At 35.2% G+C, this 18,645-nt stretch overlaps 1 protein-coding gene across 1 annotated transcript in view; it reads right to left on the bottom strand.

The window, feature by feature from the left end:
* LOC134805124 (cyclic nucleotide-gated cation channel subunit A-like) overlaps positions 1-13,947 on the bottom strand; it is a 48,689-nt gene extending 34,742 nt beyond the window's left edge. The window contains exons 1-3 of the mRNA XM_063778423.1: positions 13,937-13,947; positions 12,759-12,866; positions 8,106-8,376 (exon numbers count right to left, since the gene is read on the bottom strand). Of these exons, the coding sequence (XP_063634493.1) occupies positions 8,106-8,376; positions 12,759-12,866; positions 13,937-13,947 (390 nt within the window). The remainder of the gene's footprint in view (positions 1-8,105; positions 8,377-12,758; positions 12,867-13,936) is intronic.
* Between the last annotated feature and the right edge of the window lie 4,698 nt (positions 13,948-18,645).

Here is an 18,645-nt window from a genome sequence, read left to right as displayed (position 1 = left end):
AACTTTAATAGAATGAAGAATTATTAGATGGAGGCGGGATGCATCCGTTCTTGAACCTAATGTAACCTATCTGGGCGTAATAATCTAATCTGCTCGAGTACTTATATTTAAGTACCGATTATACTAAATGACCATCCACTCGACGATGTTATCCACTGTTGGTCAAAAATCACCACAACAAGGTCTTACAGTTCTTCGGTTCCCTTTTTGTGGGTATTTTCAGTCTGCGTTTCTGCTGGTTTCAGTGACCTTAACTTTTTGTTATCAGTGTGCAAAATATATATACCTGCTATGAAATTTGAAGGTGAAAATTCAACCACGGCCTACGACCTTGACATATCGCACTACATCTATGAACAGTTGAACATACCGAAAACGTAACCGCAGTGCATGGTCGACGCATAACCACCGAAAGCAGAAAGCCGTATATCGACGAGTTTAATAGGAAGATACGACTATTTTGGCGACGTGACGATACACTAATTGATACCGGCCCATGAAACGCCGCAACGCGTGGATGACATGATAATAAAGTGATACTAATGAGCCACTTTTTAAACACCCGGCGTAACGATATCGACCCAAAGCTGCGTTCACATTAAGTAACCTTATCCTCCTAAGGCCGAATCTACAAGAAAAATGTACCTACTGTAGTTGAATTTATATGCACGATATATGTATTGTATAAGGTGCAGAGGGCGCATTACGACTGCGGAGTAATTTCAAGTAATAGAAATATCTTCCATGTTTTACAATATTAACTAAAATGCCATATATGTCCAGATAGCGAAAAGACGTGTTGTGATGTGTGTGATGTGTGACTCTATAGTTAATAATGTAATACATGGCAGATATTTCGATTAGTTGAAATTATCCCGCAGTCGAAATTGTCCCCCTGCACCTTACGTCACACGTAGGGAATGCAATCTCGATCTCTCAATTTCAAGATCTTGCGAGATCTCGTACGAATTTTCGAGATTCAATCTCGTTGACAGGAAATCTCGATTTTAGCAATCTCGGTCGAGATCTTGATTAATATTTTCTAGATCTCGAACGAGATTGAAAGATTGATCCGTGTGAAATACTTTGTTTTGAGTAATCTTTTTGACCAGGTTCATGTTGTTCAGGCAGTGCTATTGTATGCGGCCGGCTTTAGCTGACGATAAAAGCACTGTGGCGCGCTCTGTGCGGAAAAATCGGACGAACTTAACGTACCCAGTCACAATTATTTACGATTTTTGCTCGCTTACCCTACATTTTTTTGTAAGTTGCCGAGTGCTTGTCAAAAGTATCAATTGAGCATGTTACTGCCTTTGCTTACAATTTTGTAAAATAAAAAATAATTAATACCACTTTTTCCTAATTACATGCAAATTAGAGCTACAATCATGTTATTTGTTTTGTTTTTTAATATAAGCACCTAGTTTTTTTATTAAACGTTGATTGATTTGTTGATCTTCAAAACAAAACATGACGTACTCTAAATAAGTAGTATATACGGAATTCTTAGAGATTTTTGCTCAAAATAACACATTTTTAATCTCGATTTAATCTCGATCTCGAAAGTGTGACGGTCGAGATCTCGAAACACCCTATCTCGATTCAGATTTTTCGTGAGTGATCTCGAATCGCCAATCTTGGTGCGAGATTGCATTCCCTAGTCACACGGTTGAAATAATTTTGTTTTAAATTCGAAAGTAGGGATTTCGGTACCCCACGCTACATACCTTCACCTCTGTTGAAGTAGCTATCCTAGTGCCTGTGCCTAGATAGGTCTCGCTCGGCAAGTAAGTGCTATTGTAAAATCTTCCAGTTGTAAATACACGCGCTAAGTGCCTACTGGCTCGGCCACGACATTGCGCGACTGGCGATGGCGGCGGCGGCAACCATAGGTTGGAGCGAGACAAAGCGGTCGGACCTTTCGTTCCTACCTATGGTTGCCACCGCCGCCGTCGCCAGTCGCGCAATGTCGTGGCCGAGCCGTAATGCCGATTTTTCGTGTTCGCCCTCACCGGGCTCTACAACTTCATGTTTTTGTTTCAAAACAGTTTCTCTTGAAGGTACCTTCAACACAACCTCCCCTTTTTTCCCTATATTTAATATAGACCTATTTCTGATTGCTGTGCATATAATGCTTCAGTTAGGACATGCCTTATGATTGGGACTTTATAATGTTATAGCTGCGTGCATGTGGTGTCACCATTTCCTTTCCTGAATATTAATTAGGTACCTATTTTATATTAGGATATGATTATCACATTTTTTTCGTAAACGACTCATACGATAAGCTCCGATAGCGAAATAAATGATAATTGGGGTAATTTAAACACATTCCATGAAGGAGAATTATACACAGCCAGAATGGCTGGCAAAAGAAAAATGGCATAAATGGCAATAATTAAGTGTAACTTCAGATAATTACAAGCATATTACCAAATTGTTATATTTTGTAATATGTTTCAACGTTATTTGGATAATGCTAAAATATTACATTTGAAATATCATAGACACAGTGTGATGTGGGTACAGTAGAACCTCGATTATCAGGTGTTTTATATTTTAACGTTAATTTGTACGTCATAATTATTTTAACATAGGTACTGTACTGTTCTAAGTCAAAAGGCATTGTTTTTGTTGAAACTCGTCCCAAAAATCCACATTTCAATAATCCGAACTGATCTCTGTCCCAATTAGTTTGGATAATCGAGATCCTACTCGATGTATAAGTAGGTACAAAACATTTGCGACATCCATTCGTTTTTTTCACTATCTTGAAAGCTTCTGAACTAGTTTTGATGAATATTAATACTTACTGAAACTTTAAAAAATTGTCAATCTTTAAGTTCTTATTCAAGTGATCTGGCTGGTGTTAGTTTCCATGTAAAGTGCTCAAGCGCTAAGTTAATTAGGTACCATAATTACATGTATGCGGAGTTTTAACTGAAGAGGTATGAAACTTCAATCGGAAGGTTACAGACAGACGGACACAGAGTTAGATGATACTTACTAAATATAAAGGTACTATTCGAAATTGTCCAAGTCAAGTTTAGTCTGCTAACGTAGTTTGGCTAATGATCGGACCAACGCAACCATTTCCAAAAAGTAATAAATCTCACAAAACAACCCTTCGGACTTTGAACTATCATTTATATACAATAAGGTTGATAATGCTACTAATAAAACCGACAACACGTTTGTGTGAATTGGGCGCAACGTCTAACCCTTGGAAGGCAAGACACGAACATTTCATTTGCCACGCTATTAAACGTCACAATTAAGGGTCCTAATTCCTCCCCTCAGTTACGAGGTTATGGTACAGAAGTATCAATACTAGCATTTCAACTTCATGGACTGATGAACTTGTAACAACAAGGATGGCACCAAATTCATTTAAAACAGTATACCTAATACAGGTTACAGTTGCAGTTGTATTTTATAGTTTTTATCAGCAGTTCTTCTTCAGATAATGTCACTTTCTGAGAGAAAATGCAAGAGTTAGATAGGTACCTATTATAAAAGAATATCTTTCCTCGAAATCTTGAAGTCGGATAAAAATAATATGGTTTTAATAAACACCCCTATTAGTGGTGTGATGTGGCATGTCCTGAATTTTTCCAAATTATGTTAAATTGATTCTAAAGGATGGCTCACGCTAGACCGGGCCGGGCCCGGGCCGAGGTGTCCGACATGTAATTTTCTATGATGACTGATGAGTAATTACGTGGTGCTTTCCATTGAAAACAAAGCGCCAGAAGCTCCAGCCCGGCCCCGGCCCGGTCTAGCGTGATTCATCCTTAAAACGAAAACATACCCCATACAATTTGAATTGCGCCACATTATAAAAGTGCGAAATGAAATGTACCTACATGAGAGTGCCCGTAGGTACTCAACAAGCGCTCACTAAAATAATTACCAAGAAAACACTACTTGAAATTGATACTTATTCATGACTCAAAGCTACTGATTGCGTAATTGATAGTTGTAGCGACGAAGTATTGCAAATTGAATGTTGCCTCTTTATTTCTTAGGAGTCAAGCTTCTGAATAAGATGTTTATAGTGCGGCTATAATTAACTCTGATGGAAAATATTGTGTCTATCGATTTTGCGACGCAAGAAGACACGCAAATATAGGAACCATCAAAATTGGTTTCATTTGAGTTTTGTTCATTAGAATGGAAGAGTTGGTAAGTACTTAGAATTTCATTAAAATAAAGATTTTTTCCGTCGATGTTTTTTGAAAAAGGATAAGAACATTTTTGTTATTTAGTATGAAATATTAATAAAGATATTTTTTTAATAGTAGGGGAGCCCACGATGCTAAATTGGGATTTACTCGAGCGTCATACAGACCTATTGGAATCGAAATATTAGATGATAAGAAGAAAAAAAAGAAATATAAAGTTTTTTTTCCAGTGAGCCGGAAAGCGTCTACAATTTTTTTTTAATTTCGGTAGGTTCGTGGAGGCTTAGAAAATCGTTATAGCAGTTTGTGGGTTTGGTCGTTTTTGTCCACTTAAATGCTATATTTTTTCTATAGCTTTATATAACACTTATTTGTAGGCATTTTCTTAATCTCACGAACACAAGTTTGACGCCTAATTTATACCATCAGATTAAGCATTGCAACCGTCAGATTAAGGAAATGCGTGCAAATAATTATCAGATTTAGTAATAGCATAATTATAGCGTTAATTTGGACTAATATGACCAAATCCACAATCTGCTTAACAATTTATTGAACCCCCCACCAACCAAGGGCTCAACATAGATGGCTAAAAGGGGTAGCAAGATATCATTCATATCTTAATCTGACGCGCTCGAGTAAACACAAAAATCCCCTCTTGGGCTCCCCTACCATAAGTAATATAAAAACTATTCAATTTTACTGCCGGTAACACCATTTGCGGCCAATGTAGGCGAAAAAGTCGACCATTCGTTGACAATAAAAAATAACGAGCATCGTAATATCTTACTATTATATAAATACCCTATTCACGCCTTCACGTATGTATTAATAAATTTCAACATAACAAACAATCAGGTTCTCATAGGTGTCAATGCATTTCAAAGTAAAAATGCAAAAAGTTAACGTAATTTAAGTAATATTCAAATAAAATATACTTTAAATTGGTATTTTTAGGCACTTTTTTATATTTAAATGTACTTACCGGGCCCATGCTGTTCCCGATGGGTATTTTTTGGATTGTAAACACTGGACTCATATTTGTTATAATTAACACTACAGTCTTTAAAGTCTCGTGTGGAATTACTCCATGGCATGTCACTTCACCGGTCTCCAAATGAATAGAGCCGTTAAGACTCTTTGACAAACTAAAGATCTCTATCAGATAATTGCTGATCTAGTCACGATATCGTAACACGAACTTCAATTAAAAGAATTCAGGCAACACTTCAGGTAAAACCGCGTTCCAATTTATGCGGCTGACATATGTGTATAATTATGAAAATCCATTAACTGGTGAGGAGTGAGGAGTTATTGCCGCTACCGTCCCAGGAGGAATGGGTGAGCCGAAAAATTGATAGTGCGTGCTTAAGTCGGAGGACATCGAAACAATAGGCCATGAGTGCCGGCAACCGACTTCCCGATGCGATGTCACGTTTATGACGCGTTCACCGTACCTTCCGTTGTAAATCGACCACTCAAACTACCAACCTCGTATCTCCTCAGACATCGGTTGTAAAATAGACTTTCACCACCCTGAATTAAAGTTCACGTTTGAATCGATGCTGTAGAGATATGAGGTTCAGACAATAAGCTGGGTAAATAACTGATTGCCACCGAACGTAATACCCCTAATTGCCCCTTTAAAAAGTTAGTGCATTAACTTGATGATGGTCCTATGTCTCTTGATCTATATTCGTGTTTGCAATTTTAGCGTGTTAAGTAAATTAAGTAAGCGGTGGAAACTGCACTATATTTACTCGTATTAAGTTTAAGAGAGGATTTGTTCTTAGATTTGATGTCCTTTAAAGTGTCCTTGTCCATATGAGTTTTCTAGTATTAATTTAAAACCATTTTTAATATGTTAAACTATACAATTTACTTTCGTAGGAGTTAAGTTATAGAAAGGGTTTATTTTTAGATTTGATGGTGAAAAGGCTTTTTTGCAAAAATGTTAATTTTGATGTACCTCTGTATATCTTCTTCGAAGTTTGTAACAACACAAATGATTATAATAATAGTGTAAGTATTCATAATATTTAAAATAAACTTACATCGTTGTAGTCATTATTAAGGCCTATGCACTGAGAGAAAAGTATAACAAAAACACACTTAGAATTACAAAAAAAAACTTAATCCGGGGACAAGGAGAGTCAACTAATAGGAACAAATTGACTTTTGCAATTTCTATTAGTTCTTGCAATTTCTATTATCTGTTTGTTGAAATTAGATTTAGGATTACTGAGCTGTTTGTAGAAATAAATAAACTTTACAGAAATAGTGAAACTTCCATAATTATTACTAAACTTATTTTTTCCCCCAGTACAGAACTGTTTTTTAATTCCTGGTGATGATTTTTCTCTCAGTGTGCGTTTACAAAAAATACTATAAAGTTTGATCCCTGGGTTTAGCATCACTGAACAGTAATTACAGTCTTCAGGGAATTAAATACTTTGTACGTTATAAACGAGAGGGTGAATGTCCTCCTCCCCTTTAACCATGCACATTACATGTTGCATTATCATATCCTATAATTAGATACTTAGCATGTAGGTGTGTTTCTCTAGAATTTATTTCACCAATTACTTCCATTTATTCATATTCATATTCATTTTTTATTTGTATTAATCATACATTGTCAGTGTTATCTTATAATTAGGTACATAGGTTTATTTTAGGTATAAAACAAGTATAATTAATTACGTACTGGAAGGAAATCTTTCATGGCACACAACGTTAAAGATAGAATCTGTTCAGAAAGACCACTGGTGACTGGTCTGGTGAGACTGTTTAGTCGTGGAATGTATTGGGCCCCATACATTCCACGACTCTTCTCTTTCCGCACAGACTCTAAATAAGAATTTACATTTCAGACATGGTAAGAAAATTGTTAGTATTATTGGATTAACCGTGATTAGAATACATACGAAAACTTAACTAGGTACAAGAGACCAATAATCAAGACAATCTGAGTAAAGACTTAAAGCTTTTGTAGATTATACGGTTATTTAAATGAATGCGCTTATAAATAAAATTGTACCTACAGTGTAAACTCTTTATAACGTCACTCGATTTAACGACAAACTCCTTAAAACGTCGAAATTTGTAAACTTTGGTTGGTTTACCTTGTTTTCTATATAGTAATACACTCTATATAGCGTCACGCTCACTCTATTTAACGACAACAATACGGCATACTCGTAATACATCATTAAGAAGTACTTTCTAAGTTGCCGAAATTAATAAAAACTGCAGCTGTGTACTGTTGTACGTTTTCTTGTTTGCTGTTTTGTTGTTTTATTATCTAGCACATGTTTACCTCGGTCACTAGACTTTTGACAAGATGTTACAAGTAATAAATTAATAGGCGTTGTTATTTGTATGAAATGAATGTTCTTCTTGTGCAAAATGTGTCCTAAGTATATTATAAACAGATACATTAGAATATTTAGAATAGTAAGATGACTTTTTTATTTCACTCCATTTAACAACCACTCTCTATAACGTCGAAAAATGCGCAGTCCCTTCAGTGTCGTTATATAGAGTTTACACTGTATTTTATTTAGACGGTGCCAATGTTAAATTGACTTTGGTGAATAATCTTGGTAATTTTCCTCATGTTAGCTCCTGAAACTTGCGGTTTGACTCCTTATTGTCTGTTTTATAGGAGAAGTATATTTAAGTTCTTACTTAAATATACCTAGGTAACTGAAGTGAATCACGTACCAGGGCATTTTCACTTAACTGTGCACCTTTAACGGCCGGTTAACAATCGGTACAAAACTGACGGTCTATGTCAAATCCCATACATTTTGTCAGGAATGTAAGGGTTAGACGTTACTGAAACACGACTTAAGTCGCGCTTTAAAGTGCAAGTTAAAATGAAAATGCCCGGCAACAATAATTATAACCAGCACTTACTTCATCATCGCATATCTCAATCACGTCCTCCATTCTAGGGCTGGTCAATGATTTCAACGGGATCGCGTTCTTGGAGCTGACGGGAGGACTCCTGAGGTCCCTGGAGAACGGGGGGCTGCTGCAGATGTCTTTCGAGGTGGGAAGAGGGCTAGTGCAGTCCTTGGGAGAGGGAGGACTGCACTCCTCGAAGATCTCTTTGGTGCTGACTCCGGAGGGCCCCGGCTCGTCCATTCGGGGCCCGGACACCATAAATACTTGGCCATCGCGGTATCTGGGGATAAACGAATATTATAATATCTTCGTCAAACACAGCCATATAATATTAATCCCACAAATACATCATTTTTAATTTTTGCTCAGAAACAATTTGGAGACGTATAACTTAATTAGTACATTGTTAATCAAGGAGAGAAATCATGTCTTTCATCCGAATTAAACACTCTAATTTTCATTTCTAATACGAGGAATCCAAATAAAAGGAGATACCTAAATTTGCAAAATCAGTAATTTCCCATCATTAGGTTGATTTTCACGCAAATGCGGTATGTACTTAACATCACCGAAGACACACTTTCGCTCACTCGCTCATTAAAGTAATAGAAAACCAACGGCCATGACCATGAATGAATCTTTTTTTATCTAGGATTTAAATACAATATCTCTGCCAATGAGAATTAACACGTTTACTGCGTTACGGGGGCTTTTGAACCCCGTACGATGTCATCATTCAGTGCGGAGGTTAAATATCGTGTCTACTCGCTGGTGCGGAAACTGTATCTTGGATATTTTTATGACTACGATAAAAACAAATATACATTTGAGTTTCTTGTCAAAAGTATAACCAAGTGGTATATTCAGAATATACGAGGTCTCAGGAACCCCGTACCGACCTTGGAACAATTTTTGCCTTCTAGTGCGATACGGGTTCCAGTGAACCCCGTATAGATTTTAGCTGGCCCGTACGGGGTTATGACCACAAAGTCACTAGTGCAGTCAGCATTGCAAGACTTCTTATCGGTAAATTAAAAATAATGCGTTTGGGAAGCATGCTAGAATGGTGTTATTGCAAAAATAATGTAGTTAACAATTGGTATAATTTAGAACAAGTAATTATACTTCACGACATAATCATATTTACTGAATGTTACGTATTGTTGACTGCTGCTCAGTAATCAATTTTGACACCAGTCAGTGCCAAACATGTTGTGTCCGAAAGTGACGTTTTTAATATTAAAACTTTAGCTTTCAATCTGAAAAACGATATCTAGTTATTACTATAGTAAGCGCTAAAATATCGTTTGTTTTATTTCCCATCACTATTGATTTATCGACATAAATAAGGTATGTGCGTTACGGGGTTTGCTAAGCCCCGTAGTTTTTCAATTTTAGTGCGATACGGGGAGAAAATAACCCCGTCCTTTCATTTCTCTATAATTTCATACGTTTTTACCGTATCTACGTGCGAAGGGAACATGACGTAGGTAATTTCATAATCTTTATGTTTGTCAGAAAAAAAATTCAATAATAAAATATTTCAGGACTTTATAGCAGTTTTAAGAGTCTTGGGTGTACGGGGCACTTTTATACCCGTAACGCACCAAGGTGTAAACCACTACGGGGCGGATTAGGCCTCGTAACGCACTACATTTTAGGTAAAGGTTTTGGCTTGCCGCAGTGAACGTGTTAAATCACTAATCTCTGCAACTGTCAACTGTCTACCTACGGAATTATTCATAATCTACAGCCAACTTAATTTTGTATACCTACATGAATAATATCAAGTAGGTATCATTAAAAAAAACAACGGGTTGCACTCCGGGAGTGCCGACAGAAGTGAAAAGTCAATGACTAGTCCAAAATGTCTGCAGCACTATGTATAATTGACCCATCCTCCTTTCTATTGAAAAACTTTAGTTCCGAAATTGCTGGTCAGTGATCTTGTTTAAAATTCGAAATTCAAATTTGTAGCGTTAGTTGTTTGAAACTCGAATAGAAATTGTAAAATTTACCTTGCAGACCTCGCATCTAAATATACTTGGTCATGATATTTTGAGTTTTATTCACCAGTACTAGAGTTCACTTTTATTAGCGATTTTATCAAGATGTAGCTTTATTGAATTATATTGGTTGTTTAAAATTCGAATAGAAATTGTAAAGTTTCCTTGTAGACCTCGCATCTAAATATATTTGGTCATGATATTTTGAGTTTTATTCACCAGTACTAGAGTTCACTTTTATTAGCGATTTCATCAAGATGTAGCTTTATTGATATAAAGTTAGAATGTAACTGTGAGATCCTCGTATTTCAGCCCGTACCTACAAGATTAGAACATTGAGCTTTATTGCTTAATATAAAAGTCCAGTTTTAAATAATTGAACTGATTATGATACGTTATGACTAAAGTTCTTTGGTGAATAACATTGTCCGTGACACATGACGTCAGCGTTACGTTACGCGTTACGCTGAATCGAGTTTATAATTTTTTCCCCACCTCAAAAAGTGCTCAGCGCCGCTAAAGAAGTTTTCACTTCAAAAAAACATTAAATGCGGTAATAATATTTTAGTGTGGCCGTATAAGTACGATTAAGATTCTGCCATCAGTCACCCACTACGCCTGCCGTGTATTTTAGATCTCGATTTTTAGAACGAATTATTACCTTGAGTATGCGGGAATGAGTAATTTTCGAACAATTATTAATTGTTTCAGGCTGGAAATAGAACAATGTTTTCCCATTCGTTTCCATCCAGTTGTTTATGGGAAGGAGACACAGAAAAAAACCCGCTACTCTTCAGCCCATATGGCCGAAGCTAATTACTTTCTGTCCGCTTCATAGATAAACAACTGCCCGACCCACTTTCAGAGCATGAGAAATTAAATAATTATTTACAGGTTCAGAAAAATACTTTGGTTCAAATGACAATAACTTTCACAACAATCCTATGATTCTATACAAATGTTTTAAGCTGTGTTTTGATCATCAGTATGGTGGAAGATAAGTAGCACTCCAAATTATGAGGCGATTATAAAACCTCAGAATTTGGAGTGTAGGTAGGTACATATATATTTAGTTAGTAACACGCTTTTATAAAATCGCGTGTGTTGTTAAATGTAGGAAAACAGGACCCCTATTCGACAAGCGATAACTGACGTATCAAGTTGATCTCCCGTTGATGTGGGAAAAATTGTTAGTTGTTAAATACGTGCAGCTGTCTAAATTTGACATTAGCAATCCACAGTTAGGTGACAACCAAACCAAACCGAGTCACCCCGAGTTCAGAGCTGAGTTTCAGTCGATCGAATCAAAACTTGATACAATCAACATGCGATTAAATCAAGAGTTGATTTGATGTGGATGCGAAATCTGACAGTTGTACATCTCGAATAAGATCCCTGGAGTCTAAAAAAACAGGCCAAGAACGGCCAACCTCAACTAAGTATAGGGTTTCTGGTTTCTCGACCTTTTTAATTTCTCGAGGCACGGGAATTCTCGACCAAGATTTCTCGAGTTTCTCGAGTATCTCGAGAAATTTTGAAAGTTTCAAAAAAACCATGTTATTTTCATTTGTTTGCTTTATTACTAATCATACTCATAGGAATCGTAGGTGAGATCAATAATCAAACATGGCAACTTTTTATTTACCATAATTTGCAATTAATAATCAAAAATTCAAGAAACAAAAAAAAAACTATAGGTTCAGGCGTGCGCGCCGGCGATGTGATATGCTATATTGTTTTTCTTTAGGTATTTAACAAAATGTAATCAAATCACAATATCTATTATTTATTAGGCAAGAATATTCAAGACAATAAATTTAACTCGATGTGACAAACTTACTGAAGTTTTACTACGAAATAGTAAACGTAACAACTAAAATTGTGATAGTTTGCTAATAGAAATATATCGGGATGATTTGATTTATCAATAGTAATTTTGTATATTTGTTATTACATGGCTCTATAGTTCGTTTTTTAGCATTGAAAAAAAGATAAGCGATTTTGACGTGTCTTTTTATTGAAAAACACTTGAAAATTAAATCACCGCAAATGTAAAAATTACAAATCATATACGAGAATTTACATTATTTTGTTTTCATAAGTAAAAGATACTATTTTTTTAATAAAAAGACATGTCATCATAGTTCAAAAGTTTCAAAACATGAAAATCGGTTGAAGCCAGAACGATAGGATAGGGGACAGATCAAGGCAGTTGTTTATTTTGTTGGTTAACTACCTAATAAATGTTTTAAGTACCTGAAAATGTAAAAAAAAAACATTGTTTACATTTATTTAACTACCTAAAGATTAACACTATAGACACATCACGTGTTAAGGGGCCCACAAATTACCAGTTCGCCGGACGATATCAGCCTGTCAGTTGTTCGGAGCTGTCAAATTTTGCTTCTAACTGACAGGCCGATATCGTCCGGTGGACTGGTAATCAGTGGGCCCCTTTATACGCGTGTTTTCTTTTTACTTATCACAAGAAATTTATTTCTCGAGTTCTCGAGGCATTGAGTGTTTTTTTCTTCCCGTCTCGACTTAGGACAAATTTCTCGAGATTTCTCGCCCCGAGAATTCTCGAGCAGAAATCCTAACTAAGTAGGATAATGATCAAGGAAGATGATGAAGAAAGTTGTCAAGTGGTACTAACGAGAAGGCGTATTCTTCGGGGTTGCGAGCCATCGTCTGGCGGGAGTCCCCGCGAGCCGCCGCGATGATGTAGGCCCACATAGCAGGGATCCGGCCAGTGCGCACCACCCTGCAATACAACTTAAAGTTATTTTTTCACCGAAACACAACTTAAATATCTCTTTTAGGGCTGAGCAATTTGTTGGTCTTATTCCACCTGACCTGACCTAATTGCTAATTTATAGAGAACGAATGTCCTAAGAGATTACGTCCGCATTAGATTTTATATTGTGCAACAAACTTAAAGAAGATAACTTTCGCGTATTTTTAACGTAACTAAGTACCTACCTACTATTTGTAAAACGTGAGTAACATTTTATTTCTTGTGGTTCCCTTTGTAAAACATTAGATATTGTAAACTGGAACACACAATACTTACCTACTTATATAATGAAATAGCCGAGAATTTAATGAGGGATACCCTGCAGTACAAACGACGTATTATTTTCTCTAATTTTAACAAAAACTTTCACAAAGAAGTTATTTTAACAAGCAAATTTAATTTTCTTTATTTTAATTCAATGGATTTAATTGAAGAACTTAGGTACGCATTAGCCATCCAAATTAAGATTTTGTGTATACTTAATATTAATCTTATTATAGGTAACTATATCTAAGTAACTAACTATGGTGTAGTAGTCATTAGTCATGAGTTTATTTTCCTGATAATGCACAAAGTATAATTACTTTTAATTCATGTGTGGTTATCATATTCCCTTCATCAAAAAATAGTTCGTCAAGACCCAAATTACAAATGGGAATACACCCTAGCCATTCTTTTTAAAAGACCTATCCTTCGACATCCCACACCATATGGTTGAAGCGCAAAAAACTCATGTTCACTTTACGTTATTTTCCCATTAGCGACGTGATTCACAATCACATATATTATTATGTACGAGTGGGGAATTGCAACTATTCAGTATCTATGACATACTGTGGACTACGGAACCCTAAAACAAATTCATATAAAATATACGCGCATGTGAATATCGTTGTCGATGTGTGATTTAAATTTATTCTGAGCAGATCGGTCGCCAAAATATGAATATGACACAAGAAAGCAACGTAATGCCTAGGTACTTAATGCCTAAGCATTGGGCGCGGTACGAATATTGGCATTGTGAAATATCGACTGACTTGTCTCCCATTAAGCAACCTCCATGGAAAGCGAATTTGTTTGTGCCATTAGTATTCTATATTCGTGTTCTGATAATAGGGGCCTTCCAGAGGCCGGGTATCGATTATGACGTAAAATACAGTTTTACTATGTCGTTGCATGTTGCGTTTATGGCGACGTTTAATTTGTAACTTAACACTTCTTGGACAGTTATACCTAATTACTTGGCTGTTCCGTTTTCTTGTCACCTGGCTTTGGCACCTAACGTTATTTTAACTGTACCGTGTACAAAACCGATCCAGACATGCTCTTGATCATCATCATCATTGTCAATCCCACGCAGACGAAGTCGCGAGCAGAAGCTAATAAGATTATAAAAGCAAAAATAAACCTCTCTGTCTGCCTGTTCGTTGGATAGTATAATTTATATAATGATCATATTATTTACTAGTGTCTGCCCGCGACTTCTTCTGTGAGGGATGAAAATTAAAAAATGTTTATTTCTGTTAACAAATACAATTTACAACGGTTAAGCTCTCCTAATAGACATAATATATAACGTATGTTATGTATTATTTTAGACATAATATAACATACAACATACAACATAATATATAACATACAACATCCCGCTCATCTGATATGTTAGATATCAAAAATAAGTAAACAAACCTAAGTAGGTACGTGGGCCATACTGAAAGTTTCTGGATTCTGATCTTATCTTAAGACTTATTTTGTCTAATTGGCCAGTCCGGGAATTTTCGGTATGCCCCAGGTATCATGTAATTTTAAAAGCTTAAAAATAAGTGTGAGTAGTTAGTTATATTGAATAGGTATAAATAAGAGTCCTTCAATTCAACGTCATCATAATTCAAGTTTCTTAGACATTCATATTATAGGTACTAGGTATTTTCTTGCAACTAAATTGTTGTATATAGGATCAATGTTTATTTTTTTATTTATTCTAGAGTACCTACTTTATTATGTGTTGACAGTTTACGAAATTTATAAATAGATATATAGCAAACCGAGATTGATACATCGATATATAGCAAACCGAGATAGATATATAGCAAACCGACATTGATACATTATATCAAACCGAGATTGATACATAGATATATAGCAAACCGAGATTGATACATATATATATACCTATAGCAAACCGAGATTTATACATAGATATATTTTCGCATCAGGGAGCATTCCACAGAAAATGGTAATTTCGAGTGCATCAAATAAATTTACCAATAAATATTTCTTTAATGCAGAAGTATTCTTAAGACACTAAAGTTATCTCTTTTGAATATTCAAAATTATATTATTTTGGTAAAAAACTAGCTAACAGAACATTTTCACATTTAGAAACAAGTCCCGTTATTGTTGCTACCACTCTACCTATTGTTGGAAATATTGAAGAAGAATATTTTCTGCATTAACATCCAACTTAGTACCGGCTACAACAATTTCCTACATATCTGCTGCCGAAATCGCTGATAATATTCAGAAATTTCATCCTTGGGAAGCTGTAAAAGCTGTATACCAGGAATATCGAAATTTCATGATATATTTGTCAATGACAGTGAAATAAAATGTAAAATACACGCTTTGGGTGTAGACAATATTAAATTTTTTAGTTTAAAGTAGATATAAATTTGTTTTCAAAAACTAAATTTCGTACTAAGTCTCGTACAAAAATTTGTGTCTCGTACAAACCGTTAAGTTTTAATTTTTTTGTTATTAAATAAATATTTTATCACATCTTTTTCGTGTCATTTAACATATATGTATGAGTCTATTATAGTGTATTTTTATTTATCGATCAAATACTCCAATTATGCTAAAACTAATGCAAGATTGAATAAAACTGGAAACACGGTGGACTGGGTATGTCCCGTACAAACGCTATTATTTTTTGGATTTACTCAGGAATGTGTTACTGTTTAGAAGAATAAATAATTGTTTAGTATACATCCCTGATTCCTATATTCATATTTGTTGCTAGTTGTGTAGGATAACTTTTGTTTTCCTACATATTTATTATTTTATCTTTAAAAATCCGTACGATTAGTCCCGTACGAACCGTGGAATGCTCCAGATAGAATTCTTAAGTTTTATAAAGCTTGTTTGTTGGGTATGAATATGGCTTAAAGTTAGACCAAGAAAAGTCTGCAGCGATTTAGATAGCCCACGCAGTGCAAGTGATACGTCATTATTTCATAGAAGTTTGACGTTTAAAATAACGCTTGCACTGAGTGGGCTATCAAAATCGCTGCAGACTTTTCTTGGTCTAACTCTACTTCAATAAGTTTTCGATGCCCCGCCCCAAGCATTTATGCAGTAGCACATGACTGATTGAGCGAGGGAGGTGTAAAGCTGTTTTTAAATTAGGGAGTTAGGCTAAAAGTAGGTATAACAATACACACAATTGAAAAGCACATATGTACTGATAACGTTCAGCTCCGTAGTGGATCAGATAGCACGCCTGATAGATTAATCTATTTTAACAACCATATGACCTGATAACAGCTGGCTCGCTAACGACACAATAAAAGGAAATACACGGTTCAGACATAGTTTAAACATTACGTCATTTTGAGTCTGCGTTAAGCAGGCCTATATTCGCGGTGACGTGACAGCATTATCAACTATACGGTCTAAAATACAAGGACCTTAAACCTGTTCCTTAAGATCTATATTGGTGTGACTACCTTATTTCTATTAACACAATTCAATAACGAAAACGCGCGTCAATTTCAAGTCCAGTCGTTCAGACACAATAGACATTGAACTGTGTTGTGTTAGAAGAAAGCATTACCGACAAAGTATACCTATTTAAAAAAAATGACATTTAATATTTATATGTTGACAGTTGAGCATTATTTAGGTACTTCTTCTGCTGCATGTAAGGTTACTACGAGAATTAGCAGAAAGTATCAATATCGGCTCGCATTGATATACGAATAACGGTACGCTAAGGAATGTTTCGAGCGCAGTCAATATTCCTAGTTAATATTATCATAAAATATCCCTGTTCCTGCAGCTAGGATATCAGACACAATCAGCGACCGCTAAATGCTCTTTGAGTCCAGTGTAAAGGATGACTTACACAGAACAGTCCAGGTCAAAATGAGGCGTCCGATCCTTTAGTTTTGTATAGTAGAGTCTGTGCGGAAAGAGAAGAGTCGTGAAATGTTTATATGTACATTCCACGACTCTTCTCTTTCCGCACAGACTCACGCGATCAACGGTAGAAAACGGGCGATTATCACCTCATTAAGAAAGTATTTGTGATTTTTCACAATGTTCAAGTTTAAATTGACTAAATCGCTTCGCATCAAAATATTGTGTAAATGTAATACTTTACCGAAAATATCATTAACAGCGAGCGGAGAAACTTATCGACATCAGATACACATTAGACCTCATTTATTCAAGAAAAGTCGCAAACTTTTCCCTTGGTCTTTCGTAAGTTATTTTTTGGTACCCTCGTCCGTAGATATACAATGTTTTCGTTGGAAATAAATAATTTTTGACATTGTTAAGCTGTTTGTAACCTCCATATTTGTAGTACATACCTATAAAATATTTACAAATCTGTTAGATAAATATATAATTATTTAGATATTATTATTCCTTTTGATGACGGTAGCGAACGACTTCGTTAGGTATATAGATTCTTGAAAAAAATATTTTTCGAACGGTGAATATCCTTCGGCTGATATTATGATGGATGGATCTTCTCTACGAAAAATAAAGCTTCTTAGTATTATAAGCATAATATATCTAACAATTAACCTCTTTTAAAGGGTGTAGCGGTTTGAATCGGCTAGCGGCATTGCTGTCGAATCCATTTAAACGACATTATAGTATCGTTAAACAGTATTTGACAGGAATACTAAGTGCCTCTTGGACGGAGGAACCTTTTAATGTGATTCGAATTATCGCCAGGGGCGTGCATGTTTTCTAAACACCACGCTATTTTTAGCTCTAAGAGTGGAAAGATTATCTACTAGTTAAGCAGTTATTAAACATAAGTAGGTAGAAGTACTTACCGTACAATCAGGTAACTATATAGTCCTATAATACAAGTATGGTCCAGTTTTTAACGTTGATTATCAACGAGCCTTTTTGATTTGAACTTGTTAAATTTATTTTGTTGATTAGATATACTAATGTTTTTCTATATATACTCATTATAATTTGAAAAATATTTATAGGTAGGTACATATTTTACTGGAACTTGAACTTGGACCATAGTTGTAAGTTGTGGACTAGAGGTACCTGATTTTACGGTAGGTACCTAAATACACGTTTTATTTGAAATACCTACCGATCTATTATTGATAATGTAAATTAAAAAAAAGCTAGCTCAATTTACATAGTTCATAAAAAGCATGTAAGTATCAAAACGAAAATCAAAACGGAAACTTATTGTTCTTTATTGTACAGAATATACTTAGAGACACTTGTATTGCACTTATAGAAGCGAGATATTATGAACAAACTTTAATAAGTTTGTTATTCAAAATAAAGCTGCGGTGTCCAGTAAGTTTCTAAAACAGTAAAGTTTTCGGAACCAGTAGATATATTTCTTTTGATTTTCATTCGTTTTATATTGCAAATCTAATAACAGATCAAATAATGTAAAAGGATGTAAGGTAAATATATCATAAACGATTCTAAGATTCCCTATGCATTATTGTTAAGCCTTAGGTATTTATTATGC

Source organism: Cydia splendana, chromosome Z (genome assembly GCF_910591565.1).
Source record: "Cydia splendana chromosome Z, ilCydSple1.2, whole genome shotgun sequence".
Taxonomy (NCBI): Eukaryota; Metazoa; Arthropoda; class Insecta; order Lepidoptera; family Tortricidae; genus Cydia; species Cydia splendana.
The sequence above is the reverse complement of the archived record's forward strand: the minus strand, read 5'-3'. Positions and strand labels throughout refer to the sequence as shown.